General features: G+C 40.7%; 1 protein-coding gene across 1 annotated transcript in view; it reads left to right on the top strand.

Annotated features, from left to right (window-relative positions):
* F13A1 (coagulation factor XIII A chain) overlaps nt 1-20,644 on the top strand; it is a 111,892-nt gene that overhangs the window by 26,401 nt on the left and 64,847 nt on the right. The window contains exons 4-6 of the mRNA XM_018562557.1: nt 788-906; nt 3,147-3,254; nt 11,391-11,565. Of these exons, the coding sequence (XP_018418059.1) occupies nt 788-906; nt 3,147-3,254; nt 11,391-11,565 (402 nt within the window). The remainder of the gene's footprint in view (nt 1-787; nt 907-3,146; nt 3,255-11,390; nt 11,566-20,644) is intronic.

Below are 20,644 nucleotides of genomic sequence, written 5' to 3'. Positions count from 1 at the left end.
GGGGGGGGGGCAACTGTTTAAAAGGAGGGTTATTTTATAGCCTTTTGCTCTACAAAGTGACACTAATCTCAGGAGTTAAATCTTAAAAATGCATCCAAGTACCTAAGTACCTTTAACTATTGACAACTCCTGAGTTTAGTATCACTTTAAGACTGCCACCAATGATAAACATTCTCTGGGAATCTGATGGTGAGAAAGCCACAAATCAGGAGGATGTCCCTTTTCCCTACGTCTCCTGGGTGATGAGGGGCATCCTCTTGATTTGTGGTTTTCTTACCATCAGATTCCCAGTGAATGTTTATTATATGATGTATTATAGGCTACCTGCTATCTTCCTGAGGAAGCTTCAGCGAAACATGTAGAAGATTAAACCCATCATGGCCAAAGGACACAAACTATGATGTTAGAATATATGCATTTAATTGTCGTGAGGACATTGAAGCTCAAGGAATTTACTAAGCTATGAATGTACTGTATCGATGTGGTCCAGGGAGTTGATATGCCATATGAGCAATTATTGCTCTATAGGGAGCTGTTATTTTATATCCTAGCTGTTCTGGGATTTTTTTTCATGTGTTTTAGCATTTTATTCTAGTACACTTCCAATAAATGTATGATGTGTTTGATACACTGTATTTATGGTTCTTGCATCCCTAATCTGACACCTTAAAAGCCCCATTTGTGGATTTTTTGTTGTTGGAAGATTATTATTTGTACATTTGTATTTGTAAAATATATCTTTATGAAGATTTGTTACAACTTTCTATTTTCGTGCTATCCTGCATAGAGGATGCTGTTTACATGGATGATGCAAGCGAAATAGAAGAATATGTAATGAATGATGTAGGTGTCGTTTTTCATGGAGAATTGAATAATATTAAGACACGACCCTGGGAGTATGGACAGGTGAGAATCTTGTGAATTAGTGTGCCTGAAGCTTGTCATGTATTATTTATTTCATAAGTTGATGGAATGTATACAGTGGAAGAAAGAAAGCTTTTTTCAACATGGTGACAGACTGCAGTGTATAAAGTGAGCATTGCAATTCATACGTCAACGTCTATACCTGTTATCTCTGCTGTAAGTTGTGACTGCAGTCATTAGGAACCCTTCTAGAGCTCTTTCCTGCCAGCTTGATCGGCTGTATGTATATCTTAAAGCTGAACTCCAGCCTTTTATTCAGTCTTGCCCAGTACGGGCTCAGTTGTAAAGATTACTTTGATTTCACTGCACACTGTGAGTTTCTCACAGTGTGCATTAGTAGATGCAGCAAGTCAGACAGAGCTTGTCTCATTTCCTGGAGGACATCCAGCCTTGTCTAACCCTATCTTCCCCAGACTCACTGTTCCTTTTAATTGGGGCGGTTTGGCATCACATGTGGGTGTTACCTAAAGTTAACTGTATGCAAATGAAGTCTGTGTAGGAGCACCCACTCCTTTAAACTGATACCTGCCCATGAAGGCATTATATTTGCATAACTTGTTTTAAAATGCGATTTGTTTCTTTCCGAAACGAAATTCGGACGAATTTTCGGACATTCGGATGTATCCGAAATTCCGAATTACAGATATTACGAGTGCAAACGAATCAGAATTTCCGTTTCCGAAATTCATTAGCGGCAGTTCATTCGAACGTTCGTTTCTTATTCGTTCCGTTCGTTCGTTGCAGCAAAGTCACATTAGAGAAGGTCACTTTGCTGCAACGAACGGACGAATAAAATGAATAAGAAACGAAAACGAAACGAACGTTCGAACGAACTACCGCTAACGAATTTCGTCCTAATCCGAATTCCAAAAGCGAATTGACTTTCACACCCGAATCCCGAAAATTCAGCCGTACCAGCCTGAAGTGAATAGCCGAACAGTGTTCGGCTCACTTCACTTCTGATCGGTCATTCACTCGGCTGCCCTCGGCAGCTTTGTGAATAGACCCCTAAATAACACAAATCCGAATCAAAACGAAGCGAAACTAAACAAATTTTTTTGCCAGTGCACATGTCTAAAAAATATTATCATCCTAACCATTAAATAACTAGAAATATGCATGTACCATTTTTTTAAAATAAAGTTTAACACATAAAATGTTGTGAAACTATTTCTTGTGTTATCAAATGGGGAGGGGGCAGGTACAGCTATCTTTGGATTTAGAGAGGTAGAGCCAGATGTCAATCAGGTAGGTAGTGGATCTCAACAATATTGTCGGCATCTTTCTGGGCTGCAGTGCGGCTCTGTGCTGTCAGCAAATAGCGGGCAGTAGCCTGCTATCTGCTGACTTTAGGTCAAGGGACTTCATTAGTAAATGTACTCCTTTGACCCAAAAGAGGACTAAAGCCACAAAAAGGGTTGGCTGTAGTTTTTTTTTTGTTTTTTTTTCTAAAGTGGGTTTTCTAAAGAGCACAGCAGAAGCAGTTTGCGCTCAGACTCTCTCTTTTTCTAATTAAAAGTTTGTGTGTACCCACGCAGAACAGGTATGTAGTGGGAATTGTCACTCATTTGACCCCTTCAGCTGTGTGTATAATTTTAGTTTCAGCTATCCAACTCTGTAAATAGCATTTTATCAGCAAGGCAGGTAATGTTAACCTGGAAATGGTAAATATAAAATATTAACATGTAACATTCACTTGTAACCTTACTAAAGAAAGGAAAACATGTTTCTATATTGTACTGAACATTATATATACACAGTATATATAACAAAATAGGTATAATGGGGTCTTTGGTTTAATGGGTCTTGCAGCAGAGATAAGTCAAAGTGTCAGCATTTTATTGTCAATATATTGATAGAGTTCAGTCCATAAAGTAAAGATGGACTGAGCTCCGTCACAAAGTTGACAATAAAATGCTGATCCTTTGACCTATTTCAGCTGCAAGACCCGTGAGTTCCTCTATACCTACTTTGGATTTGTAAGGATATTTATTTGTAAATGAACACCCAGGCATTTGCCTTACAAATAGCGGTTGTTACCTCGGAAATACTGTATAATATATATATATATACTATATATATCTATATAGAATACAAAATGTTTATGAATAAAGCAATCAAGAAATCACACGATTATCATGAATATAGCTTACATCTGAAGAAGAAATCTGCATGATTTACTCTCACGTCACTCTGAAAATTGCTGTCTCATGTCATTATAGTTTGAAGAACAGATACTTGATGCTTGCCTATTTGTAATGGACAAAGCTGAATTAGATCTCTCAGGCAGAGGAAACCCTATCAAGATCAGTCGTGTTGGATCAGCAGTGGTCTGTACTACAGTTTGTTTTCTATATACAGTTGTATATTTGTCCAACTATGCACTAAGCTTGTGTTTGTGCTCAGTTCCAATAAAAACTATTTAAAGAGTCGTTTGAGGTAATTTGAACAAATAACAGAAATCATAAAAATTTCAAAGCATCGTTCTATTCCTAATCCTGTACAAGTGCCCCTGACACTGCCCTAACAGATAGCAGTTGGGAAGTAGTGACTCCTTTTCAATCCTGGGTGTGTGGTTAGGTTAAATCTTGTTTGAAGGTTCATTTGAGTTGTTTATTTCAACAAAAAAGTCAGATACAGCCAACACATTTTCAGGGAAATAGACTCCCCCTTTCTTCAGGGCTTGAGCAACATTATGGAATGGAATCAGCAAGAACTGTACTTCGTATCCTAAATTAGGGCTTTAATTAGCACTGAGTGTCAGTGTGACTCATTGACAGTGGGGATCACAGAGATCTAGAGATCCATTCAGCGGTCCCCACTGCAAATGAATCATGCTGACATTCAGTGCTAATCCACCCTTAATTCAGGCTATGAAGTACAGATCTTCCTGCTTTCATTACATATTCTTTCCAAGCCTGTCACAGACCTACCCCCTTATTGATATGCAGATACAAGTTACTAAATATACTGGGCCACGTTATGTCACTCCCTGCCATACATTACACACTGAGTTAATTCAATAAAAGAGTGAAAGAAGACATGCACAATGTGTGGTGCTCATTGCTACATAGTGTAGCTTGGTTGCTATGGTTGCTACACTTTGCTTCTTGTCCTGTTTATTACATTATTACATGAGCTGAGCTTTCTACAACATGCTGAAAATGGCACAAATAAGCTTCTGGATTTTTTTTTTTTTAACCTCCAGCTCTCTGTTTGCCAGAAGCGATCCTGTAATTAGTTTTACCTGAGGCTACACTTAAAATGCAACTCCCTTCATTTGCATGCTGCAACAGTCTAGTCTGAATTAGTGGGTTACATGCTAACGTAGTTTATCCTATTTTGGCCCCATTTTTTATGCCTGCACTCTAAAGATGGAACCCAGATAAACAGCTAAATATAGAATTGCAATATGTACAGTATACTGGAGACAAATGATTCACCTGTCAAATGATTTAAATATTTTGTCCAGCCAATCAACAGATTTTTACACAATCCTGACAGACATCACTGTCAGTTTGGTGGCCTAATCTAAAGGTGCCCATACACTGCTCGATTCTCGTACGAGAATCGGGCGAAATCCCGCGATCGTACGAGAATCGAGCAGTGTGAACTAAGACGTGCGACCGTTTCTACTGTACGGTCGCACGTCTTTTGTCGAGCCAACATGTTCGAAAACCCGCCGAGAATCGTACGATTCTCGGCGGGTTTCTAGCCTGCTCGCCCGATAGCCGCGGAACGGGCCGGTGTGCGCACGCGCACACTGCCCGTTCTGCATTGCCATCATCGGAAGCCCGCCCCTCAGCGGTGCGTGCTTTCGATGATTGCAAGTACGATCTGCCCGTCCAAGGTGGGCAGATCGTACGAGCTTTCAAGAAGCATACGACCATTGCAAGACAAAAGTCTTGCGATGGTCGTAAGGTGTATGGGCACCTTTATTCTACTGCAATTAGAGCAATACAACCTGGTCACCTCCCTGCCCCATCCCATGACTAGACAGTGAATGTGCAGCAGAACATTAATTGGTCATTCCTCTGCACACTCCCACTCTCCTCCTGTCAGCACACTGGTATTTACCACACATGATTGGATCCTAGTAGTACATCCACCCTCCCCCAGACTGCTGCTGTAAAGGGGATTAAAGGTAGGTACCAAGTCAAATGTAGGTACTTGTACTAGAGGCATTTACAATAATGTTTTATGATATTTTAATGTGTTAATTGGTATATTTTTGAAATGTCTGGAATCCAGTTTTTACATTTGATTTCACCTGTATTGTAATGCTCTTGTATGTTGTATTTTTGCATGTTTCTACTACCCATGTTCTTGTGCTTTGGTGCATGTACCGCAGCGCTGAATACTGAAAAATGGCCTGGATGGGAAGGGGGTTTAACACCGCGGATGTCAACTGGTTAAGCAATCACATGCAGCTTCATTGTCCAAAACTGCTTGCCCTTACCATGGGGCACATGTCTCACATTCATGTTTTAACAAGGCATGCTTCTGTATCCCATGTTACTTGTCAGATAACAGTGAGGTTTTAAAGAAAAAGCTTTCTGCTGTTGATAATTACAATTCCAGCCTTAAAGGATATCTTTTGTTGTTCAATAAATTGTATTGTTTTGTTTTTTTTACCAACTAAAAGATTTTTTTAAATCAAATTATATAGAGATCAATTTTGTTATATTATCTTTTGAGTCCAATTAAATCCCTATCCTATTCTAAGAGCCCTGATGAAGGAGGAGTGTGGTTGGCCACGAAATGTGCTGGCTGTTTTGCTTTCAATCAAATTGTGAACAATTAAAGATACTTTGGGGGGTTATTCACTAAGCTGCCGAAGGTAGCCGAATGAATAACTGAGGTCAAAGTGAAGGGAGCTGAAACTTCTTCGGCTATTCACTGCAGCCGTGTATAGCTATTTTTAGCCATACATCGGCTGCATTCGGCCTGCTTCACCTCCCTTCAGCTCGGCAGAACAGCCTCAGCACGTTCAGCCGAACCAAAGGGAACAGCCCATTCGCCTCAGCCGATGAAACATCTGGATGGGCTGAGGCAAACGTTGAGCAGTTCATTCCATGCTGTTCACCCCTATTCTCAAAGGGGCAAAACAGCAGAGAGTGAATAGCCGAATGCTCGGCTCAGCATTCGGGTTGGTCATCCTGTTCGCTACCTCAGAGGTAGTGAACAGAATGAAAAATTTCATTGTAAACAATAACAAAAAAACAAACAGTGTGGGGTCACCTTCCCAAATCATACCAGATCCTTTAGGTCTGGTAGGAATGTTAGGGGGGACCCCGATGTAAAGAAAAACAACAAAAAGTAGAGTTTCCCTACAAATTCATACCAGACCCTTTAAGGTGGGTGCCCTAGTGAGAATAGCGCGTAAAGCAACCCTTCGGTTCTGCAGCCAAAGCAAGCTAAATAATTAGCCGTACGTTTGGCTAAATCCTTTGACTCTTTAGTGGATAACCCCATTGGACTCTTTTACCTTTTGGTTTGGCACTCTTCATTTCTGAACATTGAGTCACTTCTGGTTTCCCAACAAGGGAGGCCTGTTTTGTTTAGAAGCTGCCTTGCCAGTGCTAAGGAGCTTATTGGCGAATTACCTTATAATTCAAAGGTAAGCTGTGCACTTGTATGCTCACTAATATGAGCCAGTTATGAACTGTTTGGTTGCACATGTTGCCCCATCATTTGTGTTTTAGGCCATTCCAATGTGCCTGCTGAAGTCATTAAGGGGAATTAATTTACAAATCATCTTCCAGCTTTTATTATTAAAGCTTAACAGAACAAGCTGAGGGTAGAAGCTAATTGGTTACTATGCACAGCTGCTCCAGATTCTGTCTCCTCCAGTTTTAGTAATTTCCTCCCATTGTCCATTTCTTCATGTTGTATCCAACTTTAGAGCAATATCATGTATAACATATTGCAACCATGAATGGTCTCTCTTACTTTCCCTTCTGCACTGTAAGCGATGTAGCTGCATAGGATATAGGAAAGCTTCTTTACTTATCAGAGGAATCATGTTATTATGCTTTTAGTCCTGCATGATAGAAAGTGGCAGGCCAATATCTAATGTTCAGCAATAAGTCATTTGCAGTAATTGACTGAATAATAACAATGTATAATGGTTTGCGACATCAAAGACACAGAGAAACTCTAGGGAAGTCAAAGAAGTTGACTTAAGACTTAATCGAGGGTAACATTTTAACATTGCTTCAAAAGCATGTAAAGTGGTAGATAGTAATGGAGGTAGATAGTGAAACTTTTTTTTTTAAACAACTGGTGGGAAAAACGAATCTCATAAAGAAGCAAAAATATATGTCAAATGTATTATGTTGGAATTTCCTTTAAATATTACAAGAGCAGTCTATACAACCCTATTTAATATTCCGGCCGTCAAACAGAACAAATAAGTGGGTACCAGATCTATGAAGAAATGTGTGGGCACTTATAAGGCAAGCTTTGCAGGAATTTGTCAGCCATTTGCTTGCTGAAAATCATACCACTAATGATCAGAATTTGGGAGACAGAGTTCTGTTTTGTTGATTAATTTATCATTATTCTATCCCTAGTTGTCTCCTATATTTTTTTAATTTATTTATTTGCTACATATTTACTTTAGCTAGGCCAAAAGACCAGATCCTTACCCCACCCCTGATACATCACCTTTCTTTCCTCCCCTTCTTTGTACCTCCCCAAATGTCTGTCATGTAGAAAACAGAGAAGACGGAAAGGTCCAGCTGTGGTCCATGGGAGCCAGAAGCCAGAAGATGTTTTAAAGTGAATTAGTATGCCTAGGGAGGGAATAGGAATGTGTTCTGTTGTGTGTGCCTGCCAAGTTGGAACTTCTTCTATATGAAGAGCATAGCAAAGAAACGTTTCTTCCTGCAAATCAGTAAAATTGGGAATGTTTGCTTTGAATAAACTTTGATGAAAATTGGGGCAATTTGGTGAAATTTGTTGAAATGCATTAGTCAGTGGAGAAGGTAGGTAGGTTTTTTGGTGGTTTGTGTGCAATGAGCATTAAATGGCTCTTGAGGATTAGTGCAACTTCAACTATTCTGGATCCATACTTGTCCCAAAAAACTCTATTTCTAAAGCTGGCCATACACCTATAGATTATCTGTAGATTTTCTATGGTCAGATGGAAAAAGTGCAACAGATTCCTCCATCTACGCTAAACTGTCTGGATGGAGGAATCTCACGCTGGGCCAAGCTTCAGTATCTTGCTAGCCGGCCCCCGATGGCTCTCAAAATACTTGAAAAATCTGATTGGATGCAGGCATTGTTCAGGTATTTTGAGAGCCAGCTGGGCCAACTAGCAAGATACTGAAGCTTGGCCCAGCGGGAGATTCTTCCATCTACACAATTTAGCGTAGATGGAGGAATCTGTTGCACTTTTTCCATCTGACCATAGAAAAACTGCAGATAATATATAGCTATATGGCCAGCGTAACCCTAATGCATCATCCATTAATTAGTTCCTGGTGAATACAAGCAGCAGCAACAGAAGCAGCAGCAAAAAAAAAAGTTCAAATAAATGTAACCCTTTCAGCCCCTTCCTGCCTATAATATTTGCATTTTATTTCTGCTGTGACCTGCTGTGACATTAACCCCTTCACCTCCGCCTCCCTCTGTGTATGACTGGTAAATTTACTATATCTTGTGCACTATTACCAAGCTCCAGGTTTTAACTCCCTCAATACTGGCATGTTTCTTCATTTTCAAAAAATGCGGCAAAAAAACAGATCACCTAGGAGTGTCTACTTTTCAAATATTGGTGATTTCGGGGGGTTTTCGTACTGTCCTGACATTTTTATTTGTTATGATTTATAAACAAAATGTAAAAGAAACATGCTTTTAAAAAAAAAAATTCCGGGCTTTTTTATTTTATATAGTAAACAATTAAAAAAATAAACGGTTATTAAATAAAAAAATAAAAAAAAGAATGTGGTCACAGTGTTGAATGATGGAGAAATTATCATCCAAACTTGCAAAGGGCTGAAAACTGAAAAATGGCCTGGTAATGAAGGGGGTAGAACATGCCGGTACTGAAGTGGTTAAAAGCTCATTCTGATTACATTTGGAAAATAACAAATCACTGTTTTTGCAGCAACATCAAGTTTGGGGAAAATGCCTCCTCATCACTAGTGGAGGTCTTAGTGAGCAATCCTGTTTGTAAATGTGAATGTAGGTAGTAAGTAGTAAGTGCTTTGTTTAAAAAAGAAAGCACAGGAAAATAACCTTAGCTATACTGCTGGGTTTTCTAAGAAAAACTATAGAACCCCAAAGCAACATGTGAGATGAACAACACATAGAACAGAAGAAGGCCACTTTCCAGTCCAATCAAAGTCCACAGGGGATCCAGAGAGAGGCTCATCATGCTTACTTTAAGGGCCAGGTCACACCATATTCAGTGCATTCTGGTGCAGTTGACGCCCAGAACGCACTGGATTGCATAGATCAAGTCAGGCAGCTTTATGTAAGGTACAGGAATGCTGTCCGTTCCAGTGCAATGCGATCTGAAAAAATGCTGCATGCAATATTTTTTCAGATCGCACTGCACTGGAACGGAGGGCATTCCTGTACCTCGCATTCTGGTGCGGCGATCCCACTGCCGGCAGGGTGTGTGTCTGTGGTACCATTGACATGAATGACACTGACATGCCCCCTCCCGACCCAGAACGCTGCCCGGCTTGATCTATGCGATCCAGTGCGTTCCGGGCGTGAACTACACTGGAACACACTTGATATGGTGTGATTGGGCCCTAACTCATCTAGAAAGTAATAACAAAGATTTGATTTGCAGATTCTTGCTCTGAGGTCACTTCCGGCCTCTCCTTACAAGTATTTCCCTTTGTATATGCAAAACCGGTGATCAGGCATGTATCCCATGTTTGTAGGCATGGTGTTGGTGCTGGCTACATCATTATAATAACCCCCAGGTATGTACTACTTTATTTGGATAACATGACCAGCATACAGTAAGGGCAACATACAAGATATGTGATATCACTCACTGCAGTCATGCTTTTGCGCACTAGTGAACAAAGCAAAATCTTCATGGAGCTTGAAGGCAATCTCTCTCCACTTCTCATTTTTCAGATGCACATTTTTATATTGGGGATGCCGAGGGTCATAAAGCTATGGAGCATGCTCCACCAAACCCACAAAACGTTCGGTGTCCTGTGACATGTTGCTCAACTGTACAGGGTTCCCTTCTGCTGCTCCACCACAAACAGGAAGTCCAACGTTGATGAGATCATCAAAAGTGGAGCAAGAATACACTTTTTTTTCCAGTTAGCTGCTGTGCGGTGCGTTTCCGCCGCGCTTGTGTTGCGTTTTTGATGTGTTCATACACGTTTCTGTGCGTCCCAAACCAGAAAAAAATGTGACATGCAGTATTTTTTTCTGTCTGGAACGGAAAGCACTGCTCTGGTGTGAATTGGAGCCCAGAAAACACATAGGGATACATTGTGATGCATTTTTAGTGCAGGAGCTAACTGTTCTGGTCTGGACAGAATCAGGACCAGAATAGCCTATGGACTTCTTCACACCATGTCCACACCAGATCAGGACCAAAATAGTTTTTTGTCTGCACCTGAAATGGATCCCAATGTATTCCTATGTTATTTCTGGGCTCTGTTCACACCAGTGCAGCCTGTTCCAGTGCAGGGGAAAAAATGCTGGAACGCACCAAAACACATGTAAACTCATCAAAAACACATGCAAATGCACTGGAACTCACTGGACTGAAAGCCAATTTTAAGCTCTAAAGACTGCACTGGAATGTGGCAAAAACTGCATTTCCAGATCTGCTCCATATGTGGTCCGGACATGGTGTGAACATATACTTATGGTTTACGGATATAACCGCATTGAAATCAATGAGGCTGTGCTGCAATCACTGTGTGCAATCATGCACGATCGCGCGGTCCTGGGATGCACGTCCTTGGATCGCGGATATCTGAACCTAGCCTAAGACAAACTCCAGGCTATATCTTCTGCCATATTGTAACTGTTCTAAGGCTGAGAGCAGCTTCTTCAGTGTCTGTCTAAAATGGTGGTTTAGCTGAAGATCGTAAAGCTTAATTCTTGTCTGAAGTGATTCCTATGTCTGTTAATAATAAACAGCACATACTTATTTCCAAAGATCTTCTGGTCGCTGGTCCAGCTATCATCTGCTGACTTTGATACAACGCAACCTACATTGAGATTGCTTGGGGTTAAAAAAATAATATGCTTTGTATAGTGAACTGGATTATACAAACTGTAAATAGTGGTATACTATAAAACTATATATCTAAACCTAAGGGAGTTTTAGGCTAAATGATCAGAAGTATATGCATGTTCAAAAGGATAACTATTATAATTGCATAAATATAATTATGTACTTTATTTAAGAATCATTGTTATGTTTGTGTTTTTGCTAGTTTTTTTTATAGAAATCCTTTTTTTTTTAGATGAATGCCAGAGATGATGATGGTGTGATTTCTGGAAACTGGAATAATGATTATACCTATGGTGTTGCTCCATCTGCTTGGACTGGAAGTGTAGACATCCTACTAGAATACTTCAGTTCTGGCTTGTCAGTCAAATACGGACAATGTTGGGTCTTCGCTGGTGTATTTAATACATGTAAGCAGTGAATAACACACATAATCTTCTTTACAGTTGTAATCACTTGTGCAAGAAAGTGTACTTTTACTAAAATATGATATAACTATCTAACTTGTAATACATGTGAAAACAATAAGTGTTTAACTAGCATGCAATAATTCAAAGAGAATCGCATGTTTTGGTCAACATTACATTTTTAAATGTTTCACGCTTGCTAATTGTGTAAAGTTTACAAAATTACTGGTTTCAGTTTCTGGTTTACTGTGAATTACAATGGACCCATTTATTTTCTCAAAGTTCTAAATGGCATTGTAGTCACAACAGTTCCTATCACTTGGCTGAACCAATAAATCTATGAAAGAAGAGGTACTATGGTGTGGGGATCTTAGAGAACAGCTAGTTTATAGATTTTCCATTTTAATCAATCTCCCTGGAGATAAAGGCATTACACCCTTAAAGGGTTGAGGACGAAGGGAAGTCCTAGAGAATGCTGGCAAACCCTTACAGTTACCTAACCATTTAGAATTGCTGGACCAATTAGATAACTTAAACTATTTTAAAAAAGGTGTGAAGCTTTGTCTGCATGTGCTGTGTTTTTTCCAACAGACCTCTTTATCAGATCACCTGGGAGCAGGTAGCATTCTACTTGTCACCCACAGGAATTAACCTGTATATAAACCTAAGTATGCTCTGCATCACAACAAACCTGGCTTTCAGACATCTGATAGTGCCTGCATATTTGTGTAAATGGCAGTTTAGATTATTGTTGGTTCACTTACACTCTGTGTAAGTCACTGCTGGACCTTAGCATACTTCTTTTTGGCTCTCCCCACCATGGCCATAAGCAGCTGGTTGTGCCATTGAGCAACTCCAGCTTTGCACAGCATAGTTGCATAAGAAAAACCGAGGAGAAGTATTATGGCACAGGGGATGAGTTCCATGTTAAACATTAACTTTTTTTTCCTGTTCTGGCAATCTTCACTGTAAAGCCCTGCCCCGTGCCAAAAGTGTCCCTACCGGTTCCTCTTTGTAGTGCACTATGGCCTTTCTAATTCCAGCTGTCTTATTGAATAAGATTTACCCACACAAATGAGTTTGACTGCATGGTGCTTGCGCACTAAAAAAAAAAAGTATTTGGTAGAAAGACTTTGTGGTACTGGGCAGGGCCGTGCCGTGAAGGCCATTGGAACGGGGGGAAGGTAAATATTTAAATCGGCACTCTGCACTATGGCGGGGTCGGAGCAATTATAAAAATACAACTTAATTAAACCTCTAAAGTGTCCATTAATGCTTATTAGAATACTATTATTTGTTACTTTACCAACACTGGTGACTATTTCCCTTATCGATAAGGTCACCCTGCCAGTAAATTTATTTTAACGATAAACACAACAATATTTTACTTTAACTATTTTTTGAATATGTATTATTGTTTGTACTGCTGCCCTTAATTCCTGCTTGATATTTGGCCTACTGCCAAGTTTCATTCATGATGTTACCAAGGCTCGTGTGATTGCTGGTTTATGCCCACTACCTTTGTATGCTTCCCTGCTGTTACTGACCATTGTGTGATCATTAGGACAGGCTTTTTTTCTAGTAATTTTTGTTGAGTAGCAAAAATTCTGAACCTGTGGATTTTTGAGATTGGGCTGTTATTCATCTTGAATTCAAACACATTATATCTCCTAGGTCAGACTGTGTAACAGGGCAGCAGTCATACGCTTAGATGTGCTTGGTAGTGTTCGTAAAACAGCTGGCAAGCAGGGGTTTCAAGTACTAGAACTCCTCTGGTCAGCAGTATCATAGGGTGTGCATGTAAATAGGTTTGTAGGTTTTGTCTGAAAATGGAACACCTCTTTAAAAGTTTAGATTCATCTGCACTTAAAGGAGAACTATGAGGTGAGTGCTTTTCACTCACCTCATAGTTCTAGCCGACCTGTGACAATGAGACTGTCACAGGTCGGCTCAGTAGATCGGGAGGTGAGCGAACACATACCGGTGAATTTAGGCTTAATTCACTCACCTCTCGATCCTGTCACGGCTCTCTGCCGTGACAGGGGGGGGGCTGGATTCCCCCCTCCCCGCTCCGATCCACCAGAGCTGACTGGCGAAATGGACGGGGGAGGGGGCGGGTACAGCTGGCTCTGCCTCTAGATAGGCAGAGCCAGCTGTCAGTCACGCAGCTGGGCGGATCCCGGCACAATTGTCGGGATGCGCTTCAGCTGCGGCGTCTCAGTATACCGCGAGCAGCAGCTCGCGGTATACTGCGGCGTCTCAGTATACTGCGAGCTACAGCGGGAGGACGCTAGTTTGTGTCCTCCCGTTACCCTAAGGAGAACTATGGGGAAAAGCCTTAACCCCATAGTTCTCCTTTAAAATGATTATTTCTGGAGAATTAAGTCTCATGTTTGTTATTGTAGATCCTAAGGTACTTAAACCAGAGGTAAAGCATTGAAAACCAAATTTAAAAAGGTGTTCTTTGAGCTTTTACCCATAATGTGCTAGCATGCACAGCATATTAGCACATTATGGCAGACTTACCTGCCAAACCGATCCCCTGCAGCACTGTGCTCCTCCCTCGCCAGTGCTTCCATCTTCATCCTGACTGTTTTTAGGCTTAATTCATTTAGTTATAATGCATGTGTTATTTGACATTACCATAAGCCATGTAACTGCTTTTTTGAGTTATGTCATTGGTCCTCCTTACTGAAGATTTGGCATATACTTTTCTGATTTATCTATTGGTTATATATTCCTATGATTTTTTTTATCAGTTAAACATGAGTTAGAAAACAATTTACTGAGGACATATCCTTTAATAAGTTTCATGCTTCCAGCTACATACACAATTCTCCAGTGATGGCATGTGATGGGAACTTAAAATGTTGAAGTTTTGTGTGATTTTTAACACACTAGGGTATTTAAGGCCGTTAGACCTAAAATAAACAACCTTCAATTAAATTTCAGCTCTTACTTCTATAGTGGTCCTGTTGCTTAGAAAACTGGGGGCCTATGCATTTTTGGGTTAGAGTTTTCCACTGCAAAAATATAAAAAAATGTTGTGCTCTCTAAGAACTTTCCTAATAGGTTGGACTTGATGGACTAATGTCTTTATTCAACCTCAAATACTATGTATGTAACTATGTATGTAATTGAAAGGAAATTACTTTTAACAAACTGTCTTTGATCAATAAGGTGTCATTTACAAAGTTTTTCATCTTTAGCTTCTGCTGTGTTGAATAGCTGAAATACACATCATTGTTGTTAGAGGCTATGATACATACAAGGCTAAGGCTAGGTTAATACAGACTCTGAATGCAGAAGAGTGTTTTGTAGCTATGTTGTTTGGGCAGCATTTCTTTCACTGCCTCCCCTGGGTAAGGGGGTAATCCGAAATAATAGACAGCCGCTGTCCAAATATAGCATAAAACAACGTACTGCCCATATCTGTAAACTCTATCAGATCAGGTCCTCATGTGTATTACTAAGACTGGTCTAGGTGAAACAAATTAGAGAGAGTAGAGTTTCAGCAAGATGCAGCGTTGTCTGTTTTCTTTTCACTCTATCAGACCAGAAGTTTGGGGGGCACTTTAAGGGAGTCAGTAGTGTCTGTAAAAGTGACCTGTTTCATTACAGAAGGCCTCACTGACAGTATCTGTTTTAGTATTTTATAACAACCACTGTAATAATATTTCTTGTTTGCAAAAGTTAGCATCTGAATTCCAAGTTTTAAGCTGTAACCAATTTTCCAATTTTTTAAAATCCATTTCTTTCAAAGTGCTTGAAATTACAGGTCATCATTGTAGGGCACCCCGTCATTAACAGCACACTAATGCAGGCTATAGATTTGAACCACAATCAGCAATCTGCCACTTTTGTTATTTCAAGAACACAAGTTCTCACAAAGGGGTGGAAAATTAAAAAAGAATGGCTTTCGTCTGGCACTGCAGTGCTTTCAATTATGATCATTTGGTTGCTTAAAACTGGGAAACAATTGAAGTAGGTTGGGTAGTAGGTTATAAGAAAAGAAACACTCTTCAACTACCAAAAAATCCTTAAGTGTTGGCCAGGCATAAGGTTTTCGAGTCACTGACATCTGCTTGAGCACAGCACATTTTATGTACTGGCATCTCTAGTTAGCTTCTCAATTTATATGGAGCAAAGAGCTTACTTTTTTGGAACACAGTTTATTTTAACAACTTAAATCTGCGGTTGTATGTTTCATATTCGTAATCTGATTAATTCATAAGCCTGATAGGATCCTTAATTTAATTTCACAAAGTTTTCCTTATAGGTTATTTGATTTGGATACCATAGCATTCACGTGAAGGCTATGTCAGGCCAAGGCTTTCTTAGAGCACATGAAGCCTCTTGTAACCAGACTGCTTAGTTTTGTGCAAAAGAGCTTATATTTGATTTGGTTGCTTGATTACCTTTTTGTACCTGAGGCTAAATTATTGGTTCCCCATTGATGTGGAGGCTTTGTATTTAATTTGTTAGGAGGCAGGCTGCCTCTGAAGCATTATGCTTTTAACCTGTATGTTTTGTATTGCTGCTATTTACTCCTAAAGGCCACGTTTCCACCTTTTACTACCTTACATGTTTATTTACCTCTGGTTTCTCAGCCCTCTATTTCCTAGACAATTTGGAGTTTCCTTTAGCTATATTATTTTATATATTTTATTTTAATCTGAAAGTTTAGCTTTACAAAATATCTATAGTACACAGTATATTAAAAAAGAATTTACAAAATTTTATTCCAGATGCCTGTTACCAGATGCAACTGTCGAGTAAAGATTGTAAATGCACTTTTTCCATTGGGCTGTTGAACTTTTTCAAAACTAGTATACAGAACTTTAATAACTGGGTGTGACTCAGAGCAGAACAAAAACACTCAAGGGGTTATTCACAAACCTGCCGAAGGCAACCGCTGTTCGGCTATTCACTTCAGTCTTGTACAGCTGATTTCAGCCATATATCAGCTAAAATCAGCCGTACATCAGCTGCCTTCGGTCAGCCGAACATGCTCTGCACATGCTCCATGAGATCACGGCTGGCTCTGCCCAGCTGTCATTTGCGCGGAGATCGGTTGGCCCTTCCACCGACCTTTCTCCATGCTTCGGCTGTCACTTCGGCTCAGTCGAGCCAAAGCATATGCCTACGGCTGGGCTTAGCCGCTCGGCTGTCTTTGGCTGCTGTACGGGCTATTGTGAATAGCAAGTACAGCAGCCCTTCGGTTAGGTCGAACAGAGGCGGCCGAAGCGAGCCGAAGGATCAGCCGAAGCTACGGCTGGATCCTTTGGTTCTTTAGAGTATAACCCCCTCATTGAGCAGTAAATAAATGTAAATTGTGTTTTATTAGTATTCCTGTTATATTATTTTTTGCCCGAAAGGTGCCGGTTTATCTTAAATGTTGGATTTATTTTCTTTCAGTGATTTTTAAGTGAAGGACATCAGTAATGTGATATCCTGTGATCCTAGTAAAGATGGTAATAGATGCAATGAAATTCTCTGTCGGACTGATGTCAGCAGCATTTAAAACTAGCCTACAGTTTTGTGACCTTAATCGCTTCATTTACAACAACATGAACACACTCTCACTGTGACTCACACAGCTGCAGGGCATGGAATCCTGTCTATCTCATAAGCTCATATATATTCAATAAACAGAAGGAAGGAGACCATGGAGGACTGAAATATAATGTGCAGTACATATCAATTTTAAATTATCACCTTTTGCCCACAAAACATCATAGAGATGAGAGGAAAAAATGAAAAAGTCACTAATTTCCATTCATCTAACTATCTAATTTTTTGTAAAAGTACAGAAAATTAGTTCCAACTTTCCTATACTACAAAAACCCCAAGAGACCTTATTATTAGCGGTATGAAAATATTCTTTGCCATCTCTTTCCCTCTTGGAGGGTGATAAAGCAGACTTGAATCCCGTCAGCATTATAGTGCGGTGGCTATTCAGTGACCTTACATGGCAATCACTTTAGCAAGTGCTGCAACAGTAAATAAAACTGAATAATTTCACGGTCCGACCCACTATTCACCCTTCATGTCATATTTTTTTCTCCTTTGTTTTATCTCTCTGCAACCTGCGATGTTTTATCTTTGGGGTCAGAGAAATTTTGAACAAGCTGGTTTTATTCTTCTTAGTTTTTTGGCAAGCACATTCTAACAGTTACTTTCTTTGCCCTGGCTGAGGCAATACACGGTCTGCAAAATGCCTAATTAGGGCAATGATTCTTCAAATATCAGGCCACGTATGGGTTATACAAAGGCCAATAGCATTTGCTTCAGAACATGATGAGCATGTTGAAAAATCTATGAATAACTAGATACAGATCATTTCTTCTTTGCTCAGTCAATCTCTTTTTATTAAAGGTTTTAACAGTATACAAGAATAGGAAAAACAGTATAAAATATGTCTTCAACTGTATCCCAGATTCATTACAACCTTTGTGTGCAAAAACATCAAACGTATAAATATACAACATCCAGTCAATAATGAGCATACAACAACACCCGTCGGGCATCTGAGGGGAGGTCACCTGTATACTAGGCGGTCTATCCAAAGTAACTCAACAGAAATAAGGGATCTGACAAATATATAATATAGATGTATAAACTGAACTATAAAAGGGAAAAGAAGAAGGGAGCAGCCAGGAAAGATAAGAAGAGGAGGAGAAGAAGAGTAAAAACCAAGTGACAAAGAAACATGAAGCCGTCTTTCTGGCCAATCAGGAAGCTGGGCACCATGTAATGACTCGCTGCCCAGCTTCCTGATTGGTCGAAGCTGGCCAATCAAGAAGCAGGGCAATGAGTCATTACACGGTGCCTGGCTTCCTGATTGGCCGGGAAGCCGGTTTCATGTTCCCTCATCACCAGGTGACGAGGGAGCATGAAGCTGGCTTTCTGGCCAATCAGAAAGCCGGGGGGCGGGTAGTGACTTGCCGTCCGACTTCCTGATTGGCCGGCTTCCCGACCAATCAGGAAGCTAGGCAGCGCGTCATTACACGCTGCCCGGCTTCCTAATTGGCCGGCTCCTTGCTCCCTCGTGACCAAGTCTCGAGGGAGCATGGAGCCAGCTGCCAGGCCAATCCTGATACCGGCATCTCAGGCATTGGGCTAGGCATCGGAGCATTTGGGCGAGTACTCGGCATCGGCACCGATACTGATACTAGTATCGGTATCGCTGTATCTAGGGATGTCCCGATGCCACTTTTTCAGGCCCAAGTACAAGTACAAGTACTTCCCCTCATGTACTTGCCGATACCAATTACCGATACTTTTTCTTAAAGGGACAGGTGACTTTAAATGATCCATAGTACAACTACATGTTCTGTACTATGGATCATGATTTAACCCATTCATGTTAGCAGCCTAGAATTGTAACTCTATTGCTGGAGTGTAGTAGAGGTATGTGTTGTATATATATATATACTACATATACATTACACACGTCCAGTACACTATAGCAATAGATTTAGAGCCAGCCCCGTCCCAGCTTCCCTCACTCACAGTTTCACGCCGATCCTTGTTGCCTCACGTGGTGCCTCTCGTAGTCGTCGCTGGGCAGGATCGCTGCATCACATCTCGGTGCTCAGCTTGTGGGAGGCGCTCACAATTCTGCCCTGCTAACATGAATAGGTTAAAACATGATCCGCATTACATATGTCCCGTACACTGCAGTAATAGAATTACAATTCTCCTGCTAACATGCACATAGTGTGTACTCTATATATACTCTATATGTTGTACATATAGAGCAAGGCTCAAAATTTCCACTCGCCCGCTCGCAAATTCCTAGTGAAAATTGCGTGGGGGCGAGTGGAAATGAAGCCATTGAGTCAGGCACTCCTCGGGGCGGCTTCTCTCCTTCTCACCGACATGATGACAGTGCTCCCTTCTGCTGCTCCGGTGGGCGGCGCTCCAAGCTGGGTCATCTGGCAGTCTCCGGCCACCTAAATTAGGACGGAGACTGCCAGATGACCCCGCTTATAGCTCCGCCCACCGGAGCAGCAGTGACGCGACGCTCGGCGAGGTAAGTAACAAAAAAAACATTGCAAGTATCGGCGCTAGGCATTGAGGCATTTTGACAAGTACAAGTACTTGTCAAAATGCCTTGTATCGGGCCCGATTCCGATGCTAGCATCGGTATCGGGACATCCCTAGCTGTATCCCTATATGGAATGATAAAACATTTATAATTGCCATAAAATATATTTTATCATTTAACATCCAATAACCAATATTACAGGAAACATGTGAGGAAATGCTTTTCAAGGCTTCACTTTCTGGTGAGTCACTGACCTAATCCAGCATGCAGGATTGGAATTCTGAATTGTTAGACTTCACTGGCTACATACTTGTTCCAGCTCAGGGACTCATTGGGCAGTGAAGCAAGGTTGAAGATAATAGTCAGCAAAGGTGGCTAACACATTTCTGCAAATTCCCTTTAAAATACCTTGTTCTTGCCTATCTCTATTTCAGTGTGAAGACGTCCATATAAGGCAGAAACATTATGGGATTCGTAGTTTCACCACAGGTTGAGGTCCGTAGTTTGCCCACCCCTGGTGTAGTTGGGCAGATACAACTGCACTTAAGCCTGGTTCACACTGAGCGTATTGTTGCAGCTGATTCAGCGTGAGAAAAAGCTTCCCCATAAAAAATCCTATTCATTCTTATGGCCCCTGTTCACTACTGAGCTTTTTGTCACAATAAGCAAAATGCCTGTCACTGGAAAAAGCACATAAGTTTCTTTCTGGCAGATTACAGCTCGTTTGTGCGCATAAAATCAATAGGAAACGCTTGGAAACGCGCATTGCAACTGGTTTTGCGCGTTTTTAACACACGTTTTTACCATTTTCATCGATGTGTCACAATCTGCTCATAAAAACACACAACCTAGTGTAACGCAAATACATGCAGCAAAAACGCAGAAAAACGATGTCGCCTAAGTGTGAATCAAACCTTAGCGTTTCACCTGAGATCTCTTTCCCCAGATGTACGGTATGTTTAGGGTGATGCCAGAGGTGCAGCATTTCTTCTTACAATACCAGACTGGTGGTGTGCCATAGTGGGCATA

The sequence above is a fragment of the Nanorana parkeri genome, unplaced genomic scaffold (assembly GCF_000935625.1).
Source record: "Nanorana parkeri isolate BGI_ZX_2015 unplaced genomic scaffold, ASM93562v1 scaffold584, whole genome shotgun sequence".
In the NCBI taxonomy this organism is placed as follows: domain Eukaryota; kingdom Metazoa; phylum Chordata; class Amphibia; order Anura; family Dicroglossidae; genus Nanorana; species Nanorana parkeri.
This window is presented reverse-complemented; position numbering and strand designations above follow the sequence as displayed.